General features: G+C 46.1%; 3 protein-coding genes across 7 annotated transcripts; 1 reads left to right on the forward strand and 2 right to left on the reverse strand.

Annotated features, from left to right (window-relative positions):
* Window positions 1-345: 345 nt before the first annotated feature.
* si:dkey-32e23.4 (dynamin-1-like protein) lies at window positions 346-8,352 on the reverse strand. 4 transcript variants are annotated; one of them, XM_062451455.1, is made up of 18 exons: window positions 8,217-8,352; window positions 7,628-7,743; window positions 7,372-7,513; window positions 7,133-7,171; window positions 6,803-6,849; window positions 6,585-6,656; window positions 6,397-6,483; window positions 6,113-6,275; window positions 5,722-5,842; window positions 4,982-5,320; window positions 4,417-4,537; window positions 3,968-4,123; window positions 3,534-3,623; window positions 3,300-3,398; window positions 3,022-3,132; window positions 2,592-2,701; window positions 2,257-2,416; window positions 346-1,864 (listed from the first exon to the last, which is right to left on the reverse strand). In XM_062451455.1, the coding sequence occupies exons 2-18, from the start codon at window positions 7,727-7,729 to the stop codon at window positions 1,808-1,810; spliced, it is 2,016 nt and encodes a 671-aa protein (XP_062307439.1). In that variant the 5' UTR covers window positions 7,730-7,743; window positions 8,217-8,352; the 3' UTR covers window positions 346-1,807. The 4 variants fall into 4 exon arrangements, with proteins under 4 accessions (XP_062307439.1, XP_062307438.1, XP_062307440.1 ...); XM_062451454.1 differs by having other exon boundaries at window positions 7,628-7,736; window positions 8,208-8,352; XM_062451456.1 differs by lacking the exon at window positions 7,133-7,171 and having other exon boundaries at window positions 7,628-7,736; window positions 8,208-8,352.
* Window positions 8,353-8,600: 248 nt separating this feature from the next.
* ubl4a (ubiquitin like 4A) lies at window positions 8,601-11,210 on the reverse strand. The gene is made up of 4 exons (XM_062451758.1): window positions 10,995-11,210; window positions 10,275-10,380; window positions 9,959-10,164; window positions 8,601-9,303 (listed from the first exon to the last, which is right to left on the reverse strand). Exons 1-4 carry the CDS (start codon window positions 11,040-11,042, stop codon window positions 9,196-9,198), a joined length of 468 nt encoding a protein of 155 aa, XP_062307742.1. The 5' UTR covers window positions 11,043-11,210; the 3' UTR covers window positions 8,601-9,195.
* Window positions 11,211-11,627: 417 nt separating this feature from the next.
* Window positions 11,628-20,121, forward strand: prkg1l (protein kinase cGMP-dependent 1, like). 2 transcript variants are annotated; one of them, XM_062451433.1, is made up of 20 exons: window positions 11,628-11,743; window positions 12,033-12,224; window positions 12,403-12,550; window positions 12,781-12,947; window positions 13,832-13,945; window positions 15,702-15,807; window positions 15,987-16,050; window positions 16,347-16,424; window positions 16,586-16,677; window positions 17,126-17,191; window positions 17,421-17,495; window positions 17,594-17,690; window positions 17,831-17,973; window positions 18,132-18,221; window positions 18,360-18,501; window positions 18,781-18,944; window positions 19,059-19,181; window positions 19,583-19,645; window positions 19,728-19,794; window positions 19,970-20,121. In XM_062451433.1, the coding sequence occupies exons 2-20, from the start codon at window positions 12,035-12,037 to the stop codon at window positions 20,066-20,068; spliced, it is 2,088 nt and encodes a 695-aa protein (XP_062307417.1). In that variant the 5' UTR covers window positions 11,628-11,743; window positions 12,033-12,034; the 3' UTR covers window positions 20,069-20,121. The 2 variants fall into 2 exon arrangements, with proteins under 2 accessions (XP_062307417.1, XP_062307418.1); XM_062451434.1 differs by having other exon boundaries at window positions 12,424-12,550.
* The last annotated feature ends 119 nt before the right edge of the window (window positions 20,122-20,240 follow it).

Below are 20,240 nucleotides of genomic sequence, written 5' to 3' on the forward strand. Positions count from 1 at the left end.
TCATTGCAGAGGCCTGTGACCATCTGGGGAGGGAGTGAGACAGACAGGGCCGAAAGAGGAGGCACAGCGAGTGTAGCAGACAGGGAAAGCACGTGGTTAGTGTTGGTGTGACTAACACCTAAATCCATCTGCCTCTGTTCCATGCTGGCCTCTTCATCCACTTCACACAACTGACACAGCAAAACAGAAACCTAGCAATGACTAACCCACCTCCAGAACCCTCTGTTCCAGATTCATAGCATGTCATAATCACAGACTGAAGAGGCATGTCATATTGCATCGTGTGTGAATGAATAGAATCTCCAAATATACTCATATCCCACAGACACGAAACAAACAACGCTCTTGTTTATTGAGTCCGTGCAGTTTGAACTCACTTCATTTAATCAACATGTATCACAAATATTGGCAGGCAAGCACTTTCAGGCAGTTGACAAAAGATGTAACATAATTTACATTTAAATCATATAAAAAAAAACACAAATTGCAATCATTCGGACAAACAGGCATACAGTCATGCATAAACATATCCTTCTTCTTCTTCTGCCAGGAAGACAGACTCCTGAATAATACACGCTGTGCTCGCACTGACAATGACAAAGTCAAGTGTTTTCCTGCGGATGGTTCTTGGTGGCAGTCTGTTTAAGGCGTGTCTTTCTCTGTTGTCAACCCCTTTTTCTCTTTTTCCCCCCCGATATTTGGCTTCAAGAACAAACTAAAACGTCAAATAATCTGGGTTCGAAACCCTTCCTAATTTACACAAGGAAAGGAGGTACTTGTACTTCCGAACACATCCACTACTAAGCCATGCTAAGGGGCTACGGATCATATATCAAGGGTTATACTGAAGAGCAACAATTCCTCGTCTCTATGCCTCAGCTCGTTTCTGCCCATGGCCTGAGCTCAGAGGAATCAGGGAGTCAACACTTCACTTCACAGAACTCAGAGAAAATGGATCTACAATGATATGCAAGTTCACAAACTGCTCCTTCACGTCCTTCTCATGTCACCCTCCAATCAGTGCCTTTAATTCAGAGTTAGCTCTTGAACATCTCACAAGCTTGTCGAGTTTAATCCTCTGTTGAACGACTGTGTAAAACAGGATGACCGCAAGCTGAACATTTGCAGAGTGGGGCTTCTAGGGCAGTGTTACCTCGTATATAAGGACGAATACTCCTATATAATTAACAAACACAGTGCAACCGTACACAGGGATTGATATGTAAACGTGATACTCGTCTATAGATTTGATGTTGCTAGGAACTTTGATAGAAGAAAACAGTATCTGCTAACTGAGCATGATCATATTGTTTTGAATCTTGGATTGTTGTTTATATCGACTGGCGGATCATCTTTCCAGGACATCCGACACAATGACAGATTATGCAAATAGAACACACACACACACACCGGTGCACACGGGTAACTTGTGCTATGGAAAAAACTCCAAATGGACCCCCACATTATATATATATACATTTTCAAGCACTATTTACCAAAAACAAAACCATGTAGACAGACATTGATGCTCTTGCGTTATTTTTGATCTTGGGTGTCTCGTCCACCTGGCTAAGGCCTTATGGACCTGTCTGGCCTGAGTGTTCAGCTGGTCTCCATTCACAGAGACACAGGGATGGTCCCGATCCCTCGGCCAGAAGGCCAGGGGACACACAGAGAGCACAGGTGGCTCACTACCACTGGTCAGTGAGAGATCAATGGTATTGCCATACACGCGTTCTCGATCTGTAGACACACACACACAGTACACTCACACTGCCGTCAGAGGGGATTGGTCCGACGGCTCGGGCTACCACAAGTGTGTCTCTCGGATCTCGGAGATGATGTTGCTGGCTTTTCGGAGGGCCTGAGTGAATAGAGAAGTTTAAGCAAGTAAGCAAACGAGAGAAGAAGAACTATAGAAGGAGGAAAACAAGAGAAGAAGAACTAAAGAAGGAGGAAAACAAGAGAAGAAGAACTAAAGAAGGAGGAAAACAAGAGAAGAAGAACTAAAGAAGGAGGAAAACAAGAGAAGAACTAAAGAAGGAGGAAAGAGAAGAAGAACTAAAGAAGGAGGAAAACAAGAGAAGAATTACAGAAGGAGGAAAACGAGAAAAAGAACGAGGAAAACGAGAAGAACTAAAGAAGGAGGAAAACAAGAGAAGAAGAACTACAGAAGGAAGAAAAACAAGAGAAGAAGAAAATCAAAAGTGTGTCATAAGGGATGTCGGTAGGAGCAGGAGGTCCGGGGTGACGAACCTCCATCATCTGGGCCACCTCGGTCCTCTGCTGCGCCGTGTCCTGGGACTCGATGAGCAACTCCTGCAGCAGGGGCTGCTTGTACAGCCGGCCCACCAGCTCGCTCTGCAGGTGCTCCTTCACAAAGTTCACCAGGAAGTGCATCACCGTCTTAGGGACACTGGGGATGCGAAGCGCACAGGACGCAGTCAATGTGGTCAGCCTCACTCGATCCTCTCGAGTGCAGGACACAGTTAGTAACCCTAAACCCACTTTATGGAACGATTAGTAACCCTAACCCATATCCCCCACATTTAAAGAACACAGTTGTTTCCCCCCCCCCCCCCCGAGGTCACCTGTCCTGGATGCTCTTGCGGACGATGAGGAAGTAACATTTGATGAGGCGCTGGATGACCTCACAGTCCCTCTGCTCCCTGGAGGTCAGCTTGCGGGACGCGGGGACCGCCTGGCGGACAGGGGAAAGGTCAGAGGTCGAGGAGAGGACATTGTTTCCATGGCGCTCGTATGGTCGCCTACGTTAATCCCTCACTCAAAAGGTGTAGGTTTGGTCTGAACATTGGTGGCGACAAAAAAATATTCTCTACCACTACACATTCATCTATGCAGACAGCCTAATAACAGAAATCAAACTCCAATTCCCTTTACAATAGAAACAGTGTATGCTTTTAACAAATTACAGAGCGATTACTAATAAACTAGATGTTAACAGTCGCGCTTCAGTGATTCACGACAGGTGAGGAGAGACGTCCCTCTGCCCTCGCTCACCGTGTCCAGCAGGTTGATGGCCTGGCCTCTACTGGGGCTGCCGAACGGCCCCGCAGCCTTCTCCTCCGTCCCCTCGTTCTTCCAGCGCTTTCCTCCATCAAGGCCCTCCGCCTGAGGACAGACCACAGTTCACCATCGTGTAACATAGTTCCTTAATGGGATAGGGTTGTGGTTTACCAACTGTTCCATACATGTAAGATTAGGGTTAAGATTAGGGGTACTAACTGGGGGGATTTGAACCTTCGACCTCTTGACCTGCGTGAGGTCTGTGTGAGTACCTGTTGGCTGTTGACTGATGCGGAGACCTGGGCTGCATCAGTGAAGTCTGGGTGCTTCGTGTTGATGTAAGCCAGCTCAATGGCCACCAAGTTGTGGACCTGTAAGGAAAAAGATGGAGAAAATAAATCTTAAGATTGCAACAAATCTACAAATCCATCAGATACTGTAATTTTCTCCGGGGCTGGCGTGGTACCCCATGAGTACCCCAAGGTGTGGAAGGTCAGAGGTCGTACCATCTCATTAGTGATAGGCAGGCGTTTCCTGAGAAGACTGGTCACCACCTCCACGATGGAGTCGTGAAGCTTGGGAAACCGCAGGAGCTCCTGAACAACACACACACAGAAGGTTCCAGGTGCATTCAGTGTGTTTGCTAGGCAGGCAGCTACATCTACATGTAGTCTAAATAGAACACTGGAGCTTTTTCAAAGGATACTGATACATTTCATTGATGTAAATGTAGTGATTCATAACATTTACATGTAGTCATTTAGCAGACGCTCTTATCCAGAGCGACTTACAGTAAGTACAGGGACATTGCCCAGAGGCAAGTAGGGTGAAGTGCCTTGCCCAAGGACACAACATCATTTGGCACGGCCGGGAATCGAACCAGCAGTCTGATTAATAGCCCGATTCCCTAACCGCTCAGCCACCTGACCCCCCCCACTACCTGGGTGCTGTAGGAGGAGCAGTGCTGGATGATCCTCTGGAGCTCCTCGTGGACCAGCTCCACGCAGCGCAGGCTGGGCTCCTCCAGCCGCTTCATCTGCCTCTTCACCAGCAGCTCAAAGGACACCTCTGGTACGAAGAGGGCTGGCCGCGGGCCCTGACGCACAGCCAACACCAAGGGGGGTTTTAATTTCCTATCTATCAGACTTCCCCCGACGATTCATCTTCCCCCTTTTCCACACGCACGCGGCCGCTGTCTGGCACACGCACACACACGCACATACACACGCACACATGCACTTCTCCTCAGAACAGACCGAGGGTCCTTTTCATGCGCTTCTCGGAAAAAAAGCAGCTGCGAGAGATTTAAGCTATGTGTTTTTACACACACGCACACACGCACGCACACACGCACACACAAAGAAGCTGAAGAGCCGATGGTGATATTACCGTGGCGTTGCGGATGGCAGTGAGAATGTCGAGCTCAGTCAGACCTCCCAGGGGGTCTATGGACTGCAGCGTGCGGCCAAAGGTCTCATGGAATATGTAGCAGATCCGGGCCCCCCCACAGCTAAGGACACAGAGAGAGAGGGGAGAGAGAGGGGAGGGGAAGGGGAGAGAGGGGAGGGGAAGGGGAGAGAGGGGAGGGTTACTCACTCTGCTCAGACTGCAATTGAGAGTTTCTAGTGGTGTCACTGTGTTAATCAAATGCACGGTCATATCTTGTAGGCTCTATGAGCTACTTTGAAAACGCTTGAATAGTAACGCGTCCATTCAGCTGACACTTTAAGTGATACATTCCAACCCGCGACCCTCGTGATTCTGCAGTCAAATACTCTACCGCCGAGCTACATCCCATTTCATTTGATTTCGGTGAGGGAAATCGGTCACTGCTAAATGAGAAACGATACCGTTCTCTCCCTCTCTCTCTCTCTCTCCCTCTCTCTCTCTCAACGGTATCCTCCCCGGCGGTGTGACCGTGCTTAGGGGACGGCGTTCTCCCAGCCCCACTCACAGCTCAGTGGTCTGGATGTGCCTGCCGGTGCCCTCGATGGTGTTGCAGTAGTCGCTGGCGAACTTGGTGACGATCTGCAGGAAGGTGGCGCTGTGGTCCTCCACAGGCTGGCCGTAGTCGCCGAGGCGGGCCTGGTACTGGGAGCTGAGCAGCGTCACGCGCCTCTTCAGCTCGGGCAGGCAGTCGCGGATGTGATGCATGAGCAGGCGGCTGAGCGTGCGGCCCAGGTAGCGGGAGCCGCAGCGCGAGGCCAGCGAGGGGTAGTGGCGCTGGAGGAAGGCCTGCTCGTCCCTGGCACAGTCCTCCAGGCTCTTCTGGGTGTTGATGTCGTGCTGGCTCCTGGCGGAGCCAAGGGAGGAGGAGGAGAGATGAAGATAGTGGCACGCTACAATTCACAAGCACGACTTGTCTCCAGGCCAGCATGTAACCACAAGATCACGCTGAACTAAATAGAACACTGGAGCTTTTTCAAAGGATACTGATACATTTCATTGATGTAAATGTAGTGATTCATTACATTTACATGTAGTCATTTAGCAGACGCTCTTATCCAGAGCGACTTACAGTAAGTACAGGGACATTCCCCCGAGGCAAGTAGGGTGAAGTGCCTTGCCCAAGGACACAACGTCATTAATAGCCAGATTCCCTAACCGCTCAGCCCTCTGACTCCCAACATAACCAAAGGTTATGGATTTTATTTTTTATTTTCGATAAGGTCTTAAATAACAATTCAGACCAACCGGTTGACCACTCCCACAATGCCGAGCCTGACGGGGATTACCCTCCCCAGTAGGACCTCCAGGGCGTCCGTCCCAGCGTCCATCAGATCCAGCTTGCTGACCACCAGCAGAGTCCTGCGACCTGGGAGACACACACAGCCGGATAAGACCAACCGCCTCTTATTCAAAAAAAATAAAGACATGACATCGACTTTTCAAATGACAGAGCCCTTTACGACAGAAACTTTAAAAAAACTTTTAAACATCTTACGCAGCCATTCGATTGAACAAACTAGACGTGTACAGTCGTGCTTCGGTAATACCCGACAGGTGAAAAGATAAACAGCGACAGAAGGGTCCAGAAAAACACACGCAGAGAAAGAGGGAAGTATTAGTGTGCGGAATGTCTCACCATCTGGGTCGACCTCGCGAGCCAGTTTGAGAGCGTCAGAGGTGGCCAAGTCCGAGTTGGCAGGAGACACTGACAGTATCAGGGAGTTGGGATTGGAGATGAAAGACAGGATCATCTCTTGTACCTGGGCTTCAATGTCCTCTGGTTGGTCCCCTACTGGAACCTGTTCAAAAGCAGAACTCCAAAGTGAAAAGTACTGTATACCTATCAGGGTGGAAACAAACACAGTCCCAATGCATTATCCCTTCTGCCAACTGTGACAATTCTCAGGTGGTTGGTTTTACCTTGGTAATTCCTGGCAAATCCACCAGAGTGAGATTAAGGACTTTAGGAGAGAAAATCTTCAGATAGATGGGCTCAGGGCTGATTCCCTGGATGGTATTTGACACAATGGAAAACAGTGAGGACAAACATACCAAACAGCATTACTAAGTCATTTCTAAATCACGTCAGAAGCTCTCTTTCTCCATACCTTATTACCGCCAGAGCTTCGCTCGGTTTCCTCTTCAATTTCCTTGCGAATTTCCTGAAAATCTGCAAATATCTATTCCCCCGGTACACAGTTAGCAGACAGAAAGGCACCTCGAAACTATGTATTTAGAAAGTAAAGAACTCAAGTGAAAGTCCTTCAATGATACAGTATACTGCAGAAATACAGTACAGAGTAAAACATATTTGATTTGAGTTTACCTCGTTCTTGCAGTGAAGGAAGGTTCCCCATTCCTCGGCTTTGATTCCTAAACACACAGGGAATGCTGGATGTTAAAACAACCAACAGAAAAACCTACAGCCAAAACAAAATAATAAACAAACACATGCTGAATGAAACTGAACACAAAGCGAGCAGCAGATTCAGATGGGGCTTTTAACAGTAGAAAAGAATATGACTGTGACACAGAAGACACACATACAGTACCTAATGTGACACTGAGAAGTTGTAAGATGGTGCAGTTAGACACAGGCAGTAAATGAGATGATGCATAAGATGGGTCCATGCACATAAACTATGTAAAAAGAGACCTGTGAAGTTGTTTGGGGCGTTTTGTTTTACCCCATTTCCTGAGAAAAGTAATGAAGAGAAGGGTGGATAATAGGTTAGCAAAGAGAGAGAGAAAGGCACTGACAGACTATTGCGCCACTGCAAATAAGATAACATGCATAAAGAGGCTATGCTGTAAGTGGATTTTGTTGACTGAACAGGTCAGGCCCAAATGTTGACAGGCCTTATCCAGTACTGTGAAAAGAGCTGCTATAGGTACCGTTCTCTTGCTGTTTTCTCTCCTCCAGCGGGGGTACGTTAATCAGCTGTAACACTAGGGGACGCCGCGTGACTATTCCTGATCCCCGAGGTAGAAAGTCACGTCCGACCAGGCTTTCCAGCACCGAACTCTTCCCGCTGCTCTGTGGGTGAGGAAGAGAGTGATTCTAGACAGACTTGGACGATGACATTTGACAATGGCACCAACCTTCGTTCTAAAACTGACAAACTCATTAACATGTTTGCTGCAGACTGACCTGTGATCCAACTACCACTATCTGTGGAAGCTGAATGACGTCTGCCCCAACAGTGAGGAAGACCTCTTGCAGACGATTGATGACGGGAATTAGGGTATCCATTTCTCAGGTCTGGGCTGTAAAAATAGGGGGAAATGAGAGGGAAAGAGTGAGTCCCATTTAAGCTTACTCTCCTAATTGTTGCATGTAGTTGATTAAATTCATATGATAGGAAGGATTACCTCACTTATCAAGTTAATTAAAAAGGTAATTTGATTAACTGTACAGTCTCGATAATCCAAATATCACTTGATCAACCATAACATGCTAGCAGCAGCACCAATCTCGAAATCCAACAAGAGCGGGCTAGACAGCATGCTGCATGCGGTACCACTGGAGTATTATTAGTAGAGAAGACTATATATTTATCTAACATGTAAACGGCCGTGATATAAGCACAGTTCAAACCCAGTGAAGCTGGAAATACCATAACGTACGAGTCAGATAGCTAGCTCTGGACTTGCTATCTAGAGCTAGGTGACGTTAGCCTAGTAGATTCAGGCTAAAATAGAGGGATGTGCCCAGACAATTTCCAGAGCAGTTTCCTTACCGATGGATACACTTAAGAATCGCTTTATTTATCCAATCTGACCGTCTTCACTTCATAATTAAGTATTGCTCTGGACTCTCTAGGATACTATATGGGCACCATCAACCGGTTTGTTGTGCTTCCAGTGTCATTGAGAAGTGGGCAGAGTCCTACGTCATTCTCTAACAAGATGGTTGGTTATACTGTAAGCGTCTTGTATAGTCCACTATACTGATTGGTTGAAGTACCGTTCTATCATTATTTTAACGTACTGGTCCACACCCAATCCTCCTTCCGTGTTTGTCTTCTCTTGGTACCAGAACAGCCTTTTACCAACCTTTCTCACGATAAAATATAAAAATACAATCGAATTAAAATGCTAGTTAGAATAACATTACCATCAACACAGGTTTGTTTGGTTTATTTGTTTGCTTATAAACACAATATTTACATATAATACAATTATCACCAGAAACCAGAGAAAACAAGCATCACAATTTTTTTAAAGAGATTTTTCGGCTTTTTAAACTTTATTGTGATATTGACAGAAAACGTAGTGGGCGAGAGGAGATGGAATAGGCCGGGATGGAATCTAACCCGGTCCCCTGTGTTCAAGCCGTAGCCTACATGGTACAATGAGCCACTGGGCCCACATCACTAATCCTTTCAACAGACAACAATCATCCAACACTCATAAATAAGAAACTCCTAAAAAGTCAAACCTCCTGGACTTTGTGTCTAGAAGCCTGACAGCTTCAGATCACCAGTCCAAAAGGGATTTTCTTGTACATCCACTTTCAGAAAACAAAAACATCCTATCAATTGACAAGGAATGTGTGGATATAAACAAACAGACTGTAATCTGGATGCTGTCTCTGCTATACACTGAAACCTCCATCAGTCTCTTGTGTATTAAAATCATTTGATTGCAGCTCCCTTGCTATGCCCTCTCCGATCCTACTGCTCTCCTGACTATCACATGACCACATCTGAGGCGCTCTCAGTCCATATAGGAGGTGTCCATGCCATCGCTGTCTGGGTGGAGCAGGCGTCCAGCCAGGCGCTCTATATCGTCCAGGCTCAGCTGGCGGAGGGCTCGCTCGTAATCCTGCAGGAAGAGGGGGGGTCAGATGGCTGAGCGGTTAGGGAATCGGGCTATTAATCAGAAGGTTGCCGGTTCGATTCATGGCTGTGCCAATGACGTTGTGTCCTTGGGAAAGGCACTTCACCCTACTTGCCTCGGGGGAATGTCCCTGTACTTACTGTAAGTCGCTTTGGATAAGAGCGCCTGCTAAATGACTAAATGTAAATGTAAGAGCAAACAGCGTTTATCAAGGGTTTTGTAGTAGTAAGTATCCATATGGTTGTAAATACCTCCTGATGAATGAATAATACTTTTATTTATTTTTATTTAACCAGGCAAAATCATTAAGAACAAATTCTTATTTCCAGTGATGGCCTGGCAAAAAGCACAGCTTTTTGAGGGAGGAGAAGGGGGCTAAGGAGAAAGAAAATCTGGTTAAAAAGCACAACGGCACACAACCACAGCAATACAGACATACAGGAAAACAAGCAGGTTAAACAAAGCAGGGCAGTATACAATGTTATACTGGGTTACTTTTGAAGAGAAAATTACTGACTGGTGTAAAAAGAATCAGGCTAATAAACCAATGAGTGGAACTAGTACTCCAAAACATTACTGATTTGCTTTTTGAGTGAGGGGTGAGAGGTTCACTGTGCAGTTCTCTGGTCATCAGAAATACCTTGATGAGCTGCTCTTGCACCTTGGCTGCGTCCGCAGGGCTGAAGTGTTTTGCCAGGACGGTGGACAGAGTTTGCCACACTCCACCAGGAGGACTTCTACTTCCGCTGGCCAGTGCCGGCCCACCCACCTTCTCCCCTGCTGGACGAACCACCAGGTTCAGTTTGGCCTCAGGCCCAATGGCATAATCACTCAATCTGTGTTCATCTGTGAAAAGATCAATTGAACATTTTGAATAGCGAATAATATGTCAGATTAGATGCAGCAGGTGATGGATGGGTTATGACAGACACATCTTGGAGTGTGAAGGTTGGTACCTGCAAGAGCTTTTCCTTTATAAAGCAATCGCTGCTGATTGGCTGGTATATTCAGACGTTCAGACACCAGTTCTTTCACTGTGGAAACTTTTTCATCTTCTGTGACCTACAAGGATGACAAAGCCTAAAAGATTAGATTAAATGTATTTCGTTTAAGTGATCTGATCAGATGAACAGCTGAAAATCTGGTTATATTTCACCCTGCAGTACACCCAACATTGCACATAATCAAACTACACACGATTTCATGTCCACGTTGTAACATCAGCAGCCTTGTAGTTGCCCGATCAATCTTCTAGATCGAACTAAACCAAAAACGGGTTACTAATCGGGCCAACCACCACATAATTGACAGTAACAGTTTGTGAAGCCGTCATCTAAGCGATGCATAGGACATGTGTAAATCAATTTAGCCAACAAATGTTGACTTCGCTGCATCATCATCAGTTCGGTCACTTTTCACAGAGCCCTTCTTCGCAGTAAAGAATGCGTGATGATTTTGATACCTTCCAATTTAACTCTCATGGTTTCCAATTATAGAACAACCCTCGTTAAATGGACAGTCACTAACAATATTTTCAAAGGCAGTGTAACTAGCTAACTGTAATAAAACAACCAGACATAACAACCAATGCAGCAACACTACAGCACACAAGGAGCCACAGTAGCTAGCCTACAGTACTGTAGCTAGCTTTAGCTAGAAAACCGACCCTTGTTTACCTGTAGGTTGCACTCCTTTCCTTGAAGCGGTTTTACAGTGATAATCATTTTGCTGTCGTTCCAACCCCTAACAACTAAAAAACTATTCAACGCTATGCTACAACGTTTTAGCAAATATATATATTTTGTTGATTCTCTGTCAACGGTAATTTTCTGTCAGCAATCCATTTCCTTTGCTCGTCGTGGACTAGACGTGAGCAGGGCTCTGGTGTTGCGATAGTAGCTTCATAGCTAGCTTTGTAAAACGTGATTACTGCCCCCTGGTGTTTGGAATAAGTCTGACAAATTGCAGCCCATGGCATGCATCCTTTGGCAATAAGGCTCGTCCATCCTAGATAGAGTAGACATATAAAGTTGATGTTATGAATTGAAATAGTTTCAGGGCTACGAAAACCACACGGTTATACGCTCGGGGGAATAATACGTGTTGTTCTATCTATATAGTATTTACATGTTAGTTAACGTATTTAGTCCCATTCAATTATTCTTGTATAAAGTTTTAGTAAATCATATTTATTCATTGTAAAGATGCACTGGGTTGAGTGGTGGAATAAGAATCCCCAGATGAGCTTTGAGACGACCGTCCTACGTCATCACCGGAGTCTGCTTCGGCATTCAGACCATTCAATAGTAGACTCAGTAAAGCAGGGTATGTGTCGGCACCTGTCCGCGCGCTTCGGGAGAATACGGTTCTCCGTATGCCAGTGACACACGGTTGGATTTCACGTCGTTACCGTGGCCTCATAAAGGTACTGTAAATTATTTGGCTAATAATACAATGTACAACAAACGTGCACAGATATTAAACGTAATATACATCATTTTTTGATTGGATAGATTTGAACTAACTAATCCATCAGAACATTTTTGAGTTAACAGTCGCTTTGCACAATATTTCTTATTTCAATATTTCATTTAATAATTCACAATAAAAGTATTGTATAATTAGTTTGTAATGTTATTCAAGACCATTGGAATAAACTTGTCTAAAGTGGGGATGTAGCTAAAACAACATCTTCTGTCATAACCACTCCTCAGTAATGGGGACACTTCGAGATCTCCAGTTCGCCCTGCAGCTGAAAATTGAGGAGCTTCGTCAGAGAGACACACTAATAGATGAACTAGAGCTTGAGTTGGATACCAAGGATGACCTCATTCGGAGACTGCAAGGAGAACTAGACCGCTTCAGGGCCACCATCTCACCCCCAGGACACTCTGCATCCAGTTCAGGTAGGCTGAGTTAACTCCCACAACAACAAGCATCTTTTGTGGCCTGATAATACATAAATATATATATATATATATATATATATATATATATATATATATATATATATATATTACGTTGTGTTTAGGATGCTAAATACAAGGATGACATATCATAAATTGCATCTTTTTTTCCACAAAGGAAACTCCTTGTGTGTTTCAGGGTACTCAGAGCAGTGTGATAAGTCTCAGAGATCAAAGAGGAAGACTATATTTTCAGAGCCTCTAAACGTGGACCCAAAGAAATTTGCAGCGACAACCCAAAACACAACATGCAATATAACCCAGGGGTGAGAAAACCTTGTCTGTCAACTCTGCAACCTCCCCCCCCCTCCCCGAAAACACAGTCTCAAAAGCCCCTTAGGCTGATCAAGTGGTTAGTGCCCAAGCACCAATTCAATATGATTTTCATTGATCTAGAAACACTGTGTGACACTTAGCGTCAAGTCTTTTATCCCTTGTTGTCAAACACCAGACACAAAGACATTACTTATTGATTGAACACATTTTCTTCCTGCAGGGTACGGGAGCTGATACAGACAGCCTTTCTGGAGAACAACTTATTGAGACATCTGGAAAGTGGTCAGATCCTGGCTATGATGGACTGCATGTACCCTACCACAGTAGATCAGGGCTGCCTTGTCATTCAGGAAGGAGCTGAAGGAAATCTTGCCTATGTGCTCGAAGGTAAGATTGGAGGTGGTAAAAAACGCAGGAATTCATCAAATCTCACCCTCTCTACTTGAATTATCATGCGCCGTGATGGTCCCAAGACTAGCGTTCCTCCTCTTACCTACTGTATAGTACTAGCTCGAGGCTTTATCTTGAATTATTCATCAGAGCGATTAGTGCTGCCCTTAATGTATACAGCCCATTGGGGTTTTTAATTAGCTGGCGTAGAGAAGTGCCAAAACATTTCCCTAGTTACTCAACACCTCTTTCCTTTCTAACCCCCCCCCCCCCTCCTTCCTCCAAGACCATTTGGTATGCCTCTCTTGTTAATTAAGAGCCTGCTTTCTGGCCCAATGAGAGGAAATGTTAGAATGACCTGTTAGGAAGTGGGGACTGTGGCAGCATGATAAGCAAGAGGAACACAGTGTTTGACGGTGAAATGCCGTGCGGATCCAGGAGGAGAGAGGTCGGCCCCACATCCGTTAGACTTTGACTTTCGGGGACGTCTCCTGTACTAATCCCCATATCAAATGTGACTGCTGACGGTCGTCCCGTTTGTTTTTCTTGTCAGCCGAGCACCAGGCAGCACTTTACTCTTGTCTTACGTCCTCCTCTACCTCCCAGACAGCTCGTCTGATTGTGTGTCTGTCAGTCACATTTTTCAGCGCTGGCAGCAGGAAGCAGGGTGGGGCTGAGCTGAAGTGTGGTCACACCTGCTCGGCAGATTTGCCCCCGCCGTTTTAGATTGGCGTTGTCGATGTCGTCGTCATGGTCGTCGTCATCCGTGCTGTTTAGATGGGAGTCGGCAAAGGTTCAATTGGCACGCGCAGACACACAAACACGTGCGTGTGCACACACACACACACAGTGATACATTGTGCTTGCTGTGTTTCTTACAGAGGGGAGGATGGAGGTTACTAAGGATGCTCAAAAGCTGCTCACCGTCGAAGCAGGACAAGTGTTTGGAGAGGCTGCCCTCCTGTACAACTGTTCCTACACATACTCCTTATCAGGTAGCCTGACATGTAGCTGCAGACTGCATGGCCTTGTGTTGTGTGGTCGTTCCAATGTACAGCAGCAGTGAATGTTAATAGTGTGTACCTGACGTGTAACCAAGGAATGTCTTGGTGGTAGCAGAGAATTCTTGTCGCAGAGAACAGCACAATCTCCGAAGGGCGTATTCACAATGGAGTAGATGTGAAGTCAGATAACTTCTGTCGAATTTCAAATCAAAAGAACTTTTCAACTGCCGTATAACCTTGCAGCTTCAAACGCATCTCTATGATATGTGGGGAATACAAACCACATGTTGCCCTGCTCTGACTCTCTCACTCAGATCTTTTCACATTTGATTGTCACTTTTATTAATTCCAGAGACAGATTATAAATTCAGATACATTTGATCTGGTGTCACTGTTCTCACCACATACCTGAGCTTCATGACAGACAAATTATATTTGAGTTGAAAGATGTTCTCAGTGATATTCTCCATGTACGGTAGAAAGTGTGCTATCGTCTTCCTGCAGCGTCTGTGCCTAGACTCATTTGGGAGAGCCCAGTCTCCCAGGCCTCTGCTACTCACATCTGACCCGCTTTCACAAATAAATAGCCTGAGGGGATGGACAGGATCAGTGCAAAGTGAAAAATCAGTTCATTGCTTTCTGTCCTTTCCTCTTAAATCGATTCCTTTCCCTCTTCCTCCCGTCCTTTCTTCCTCTCCGCGCGTGATCGTGTCTTTCCGTGCAAGGCCAGTTTCCTGTGTCATTGTGTGCCGTGTGTTTGTCCCGCAGTCGATCTCCGTCTCCAATTTGTTCCAGACACTCTCAATTTATGTATGTGGCCTTTTTCTTCTTTTTTATTTTTTGACAAAAATACCACAGCATGAATTCTCTCTCTCTCTCTCTCTCTCTCTCTTTCCAGCAATGTGGATGACGTCGGTTCAAAATAAATGTTAGTCTGACTTGATCTTGTCAATTCAGTAGATAGCATTTAGCTGTTGTCAGATTAAGGCAATAATGACAAAAGATGCTTGTCGTTTGGCCTCATTTCCAAAATGAGGCCAAACGACAAATGGAAATACCAAAGGTGCTGAAATGTACAGCACAAAACCCCATTCAGTGAAGAGTTGAAACAGTGAGCTAATGTACCTGATGTGAGCTAAATCTCAGTACGTGGATTGGACCAAGGCAGGATTCACACTGGTTTGCAGGAAACACCACTGATTAATCTGGGTCATTATTAATTTACAACAACCTCTTCAGACATTCCACCTTCTTCCTTTCATATTCCTCACACTCTATTAAAACTGACTACAAGAGAAGTTGGATTAAAATGGACGGATGCTTCTTAAACGATTTCTCTTTATCTACTTTTCCACTTAACCCTGAGAGAGGAAGCACTTATACACGGGGTTTATAGAGAGCAAGGAAGAGAACACGGTTGTCTTTGCATGCTTTAGTCTCCTGGATGTGAGAATGTGTCAACATAGTACCTAGCACCAATGCTAACACTTCAGTTCAAGGATGTCTTGTCAGTAATGCTCAGATTTGAGTAACCTTCTTTGCCATTCCCTTTGACCATGTCTACCTTCTACTTTGTTCCCCTCTCTCTCTCTCTCTCTCTCTCTCTCTCTCTCTCTCTCTCTCTCTCTCTCTCTCTCTCTCTCTCTCTCTCTCTCTCTCTCTCTCTCTCTCTCTCTCTCTCTCTCTCTCTCTCTCTCTCACTGTCTCTCTCTTTCTCCGTCTCTCCCTCATCTCTCTGCCTCTGCAGCTCTAACAAACAGCAAGTTGTGGGTTATCGACCGCGGAAGCTTCCAGAGCGTCACGATCCAGAGTTCTCTCAGCAGCTTGTCTCGTTCCATGGAGCTGCTGTGCAGGTGAAGACACCGCGCCTGACATTTCAACCCCACAAGGGTTGAAATGTCTGGCTGAGGGTTGAAATGTCTGTGCATTAGTATGTGCAGCATTTCAACCCCACAAGGGTTGAAATGTCGCCTTGTTGGCCAACAGTCCTGCTCCCATGATACACATCCTTCGATTCTGTCTGTGTCTGCAGTGTGTCCTTCCTGCGTTCTCTGCCCGAAGACGTGCTGATGAAAATGGCCGACATGTTGGAGGAGGTAGATAACCTTCATGTATTATTGACGTTGTCTCTCTCCCGGTCCAGCTACAGGCCCCTGTACTGTATATCGGACACGTTGCCCAAACAGAATTCCGCACGCAGATCCATCACTGTAAACAAGAATATTTACACAACTGCTGGATATACTGCGTTCACAGTTTGCAGGTGTATTTTCATTGTGCTGGGGGACCTGAGCAAACAGACAGGTCCACCTGGATTCTTACCCGACCTACATCCAGTGAGTAATCTAGATCTCCTCTGACCTGACCACTTAGTCAACACTCTGTTTCACAGGCCCACTATACGGAGGGCGATTACATCATCCGGCAGGGGACCACAGGGGACACCTTCTACATCATAAGCAAGGGACAGGTGAGATCGAAGATGTGTGGGGCATTAGGGGCATGCTTCTTCTAGTGGACGACGGTGGTAGGAATAGTCTGGGAGGGTTAACGTAACCGAAAAAGCAGCACAGATGTGGCTCGAGAGACGCACAATGTCGTGGCTGCTTAACCCCCTCTGACGCACCGCAGGTCAAAGTGACAGAGAAGAAGACAACCAGCGAGATGGTTGAACTGTCTACGCTCTCTCAAGGACATTGGTTTGGCGAGAAAGCTCTGAGAGGGTAAGTCAGAGAGCAATTATTTGCTTTCAAGTGCTGTTGTCAGGCTGTGCATAACATCCTACCACAGCAGGCAACGTGTAATTTATCACGTAGCTTGAAATCCATGGAGACAAAACCGCAAACTAATCTTGTGTGAACGAATAGTTTGTTCAGAAAGAATTCTAGGGATGTGACAAAGTGAAATGAGTCTGGAGATTATTAATTCATCCTGACATCCATAATCATCCACCCCAACACAACATCCCAAAATCTGAAATGTTGTTTTGATCCGTCCCTGTCACGATAATCATAGCCACACCGATCGTCAGTGTCTAGAATCATAGTAAGAGACAACATTGTATTACTGTCTGCCTGATATTGATGTTTTTTTGTCCTTGCTCACCACTCTGAAAACAACGCTATTTCGTTTTGAGGGGCTTTCTATTTGCACCCTTCTCTCTGTCTCCAGAGACGACGTGCGAACAGTGAATGTGATTGCCGCGGGAGATGTGACATGCTTGGTAATAGACCGAGAGTGAGTAATTACGTGAGATTTCTGTTGGATGTGTGAGCATATTGCCTGACCATGTCCTCTTCCTCACTCCTCCCCCCCCCCCCCCTTTCTGCATCCATATCAGATTCCACAGATAGCCATAACATATATCCCCCTAACCAAATCACACGGTCGCAAATAGGTAGGAAACATGACCAGAGGTCTGAGTCATGTCGCATTTCCGACTGTTGACCTTCAGACATCTCCTCAGGTCGTTCAGACAGGTCATTGGCGGCGTGGTGGACGACAGTAATGATGGCCAGGAGAGCATTGAATCAAAAGTCAAGTAGGTGCATTAGTATGTGCAGCGCTTGTTTGAAGCGTCAGCAGACCTACGTGGGCATGGCAGACAAGCGACACGTCTGTGGTACTGTGTGTGAGCAGGGCAGAGGAGGAGGATGCTGTCCTCTCCAGCGCGACGCTCAGTGATTTCCAGGTCATCTGCAATTTAGGAGTGGGGGAGATCGGCCACGTGGACCTGGTGAGTCACGGCCACATCCAGGAGCCGGCAGACACCGTGTCCAATCAAAAAATCACTGACTCCTCGCTCCTCGAACCCCTGAAATACAATTGGATGTGTGATTATTGGCTGCACTGATTATATGCTCTGTCGGTCTGAAGGTGAAGCTTCACAAGGGCACCACCAGGTGCCTCTTGGCCATGCGGGTTTTGAGGAAGCACCTGCTGAGGAGCTCTGCGAGGCAGGAGCACGTCCTGAGGGAGAAACGCAACCTCACAGACGCTCACTGTCCGTTCATCGTCAGGTGGGTGGCTGTTGACCAATCCCAGCTCATGTCGGAGGGGGCCACGACCAATCGTTGCGGCTCGACGCCACGACATGACTGGACTCGATTTGTTTCGTTATCATTCGAATGCACGATAAGGGTGCCTAATGGTGTGTCTGTTGTTGTGCTGCGCCAAGACTGCATCGTACCTTCAAAGAAGCTAGGTGTCTGTACATGCTGACAGAGGCCTGTCTGGGAGGGGAGCTATGGAGTCTGCTACGAGACAGGTACTCAAAATGATCCCCCACTTGTGTTCCTGGAGCTGAAACGTAAAACGAATGTCACATTTTTCCTTCCTCTTGGAGATGATTTATTTTTTTTCCCAGGGCCAAGCTAGGGACTGCATGTCTTCTTCTATGTTACAGAGAGATGTTCGACGACACCACCACCAGGTTTTACACGGCATGTGTTGTCGAGGCGCTTGTCTTCCTGCACCACCGAGGCATCGTCTACAGAGACCTCAAGCCTGAGAACGTCATTCTGGACCAGCGTGGATATGTCAAACTGGTATGGATGTACAAGTGTACAAGAAAAATCCACACATTATTTGTGACGCTGACGTCTACTCTGGGAGTCAGGTGGCTGAGCGGTTAGGGAATCGGGCTAGTAATCCAAAGGTTGCCAGCTCGATTCCCGGCCGTGTCAATTGACGTTGTGTCCTTGGGCAAGGCACTTCACCCTACTTGCCTCAGGGGAACTGTCCCTGTTCTTACTGTAAGTCGCTCTGGATAAGAGCGTCTGCTAAATGACTAAATGTACCCTCCTCCCCTTCCTTTTCCTTCCTAGATGGGACTAGGATGTGCTAAAAAGCTAGGCCTGGGGAGGAAGACCTGGACCATGTGTGGCACCCCTGGCTACATGGCCCCTGAGGTCATCCTAAACCAGGGTCACAGCCTGTCAACAGACCTCTGGTCTCTTGGGGTTTTTGTGTTTGAGCTGCTGAGTGGAAGGTGAGATTATTTTGAAGGACCCTCGTAGTGATCCGGAACGTTCCTCCTGCTGTTTACTCCCACCTGTTTTCTCAGTAGCCGTTGATGTCCTCTCTATAATCTCACCCACTCCAGCCTCCCATTCTGTGGCCCTGACCACATGAGGGCATTCGTCGCCACCCTTCGTGGCATCGACCTGGTCGAGTTTCCCAAAACGATCGGCAGGAACGCGTCGAGCCTCATCAAGAAGCTCTGCAGGTGACACGCCGAAAATGACCTGGGAATACCAGTGGGGAAAATCTTTTGGGGGGACAATTATATGACATTTTCTCAAGACCAATTCCTGCGGGGGACACCAAAATTACTGCTGTAACAACATAGCACATCAAAAAAGCACCATTGTGTCCATAATCAGCAAAGCGCTTTCATTGCGTATTATTAATATTATTGAAATTACATAGTTATGTTTACAGTGATTTATTGGGGGGCACAAATCATATTTTCCCCAGGACGGGGGGGTCATGTGCGCCCTGTCCCCACCGGGATTTCCGTCTAGGAGGAATACTGATTCACAGCCACATCCACATCAGGCAGAGAGAGTGAGATGCAGGGTGTTAGTTGTGTGTAGTCATGTTTCTCTTCCTGGCCTGGCCGCTCAGGAACAACCCCTCAGAGAGACTGGGAAATCAGAGGAATGGGGCCAAGGACATACAGAAGCACAAGTAAGATGAAAGCTTGGAACAAAAGCGCAGGCATTGAGCATCGATTCAATTAGCTGAAATGAACTACGCTGTTTCTCTTTAGATGGTTTGAAGGGTTTAACTGGGAAGGACTCAACAAAGGCACGTTGGCCCCGCCCATCATACCCAAAGTAAGACATACTTGTATGTGGATTTGATTTGACAATCCACTATTTCTCAGACAGTGCAAATCTCAAAACACACTGATACATTAATTACATGTCCTTGTATTTCAATTATTCTGCCTGAATAGAGAGCACGGACAGTATTACAAGATTTCCCCACGCATTTTATGTTGTCTTTCAGCCCAACAGTCATTTGGAAACCAGCAGAATGGATCCTGTTTCAGATAACCTTGAGGAGGATCCATCAGAAGGGGAGTCGGACTGGGACAATGATTTCTGATGGGAAAGATCAATACGAACTGGGTTGAATAACACTGGAGTGGAGCTTTTTGTTTGTTTTTCCCTCCCACTGTAAACAATAACATAATAAGAAATATGTTATTGTTCAATTTCAAAGTTATATCAGCATTTAAGTCACCAATTTAGAAAGATGTTGCCTGATATTTAGTCAC

This window comes from Osmerus eperlanus, chromosome 25, assembly GCF_963692335.1.
Source record: "Osmerus eperlanus chromosome 25, fOsmEpe2.1, whole genome shotgun sequence".
Taxonomy (NCBI): Eukaryota; Metazoa; Chordata; class Actinopteri; order Osmeriformes; family Osmeridae; genus Osmerus; species Osmerus eperlanus.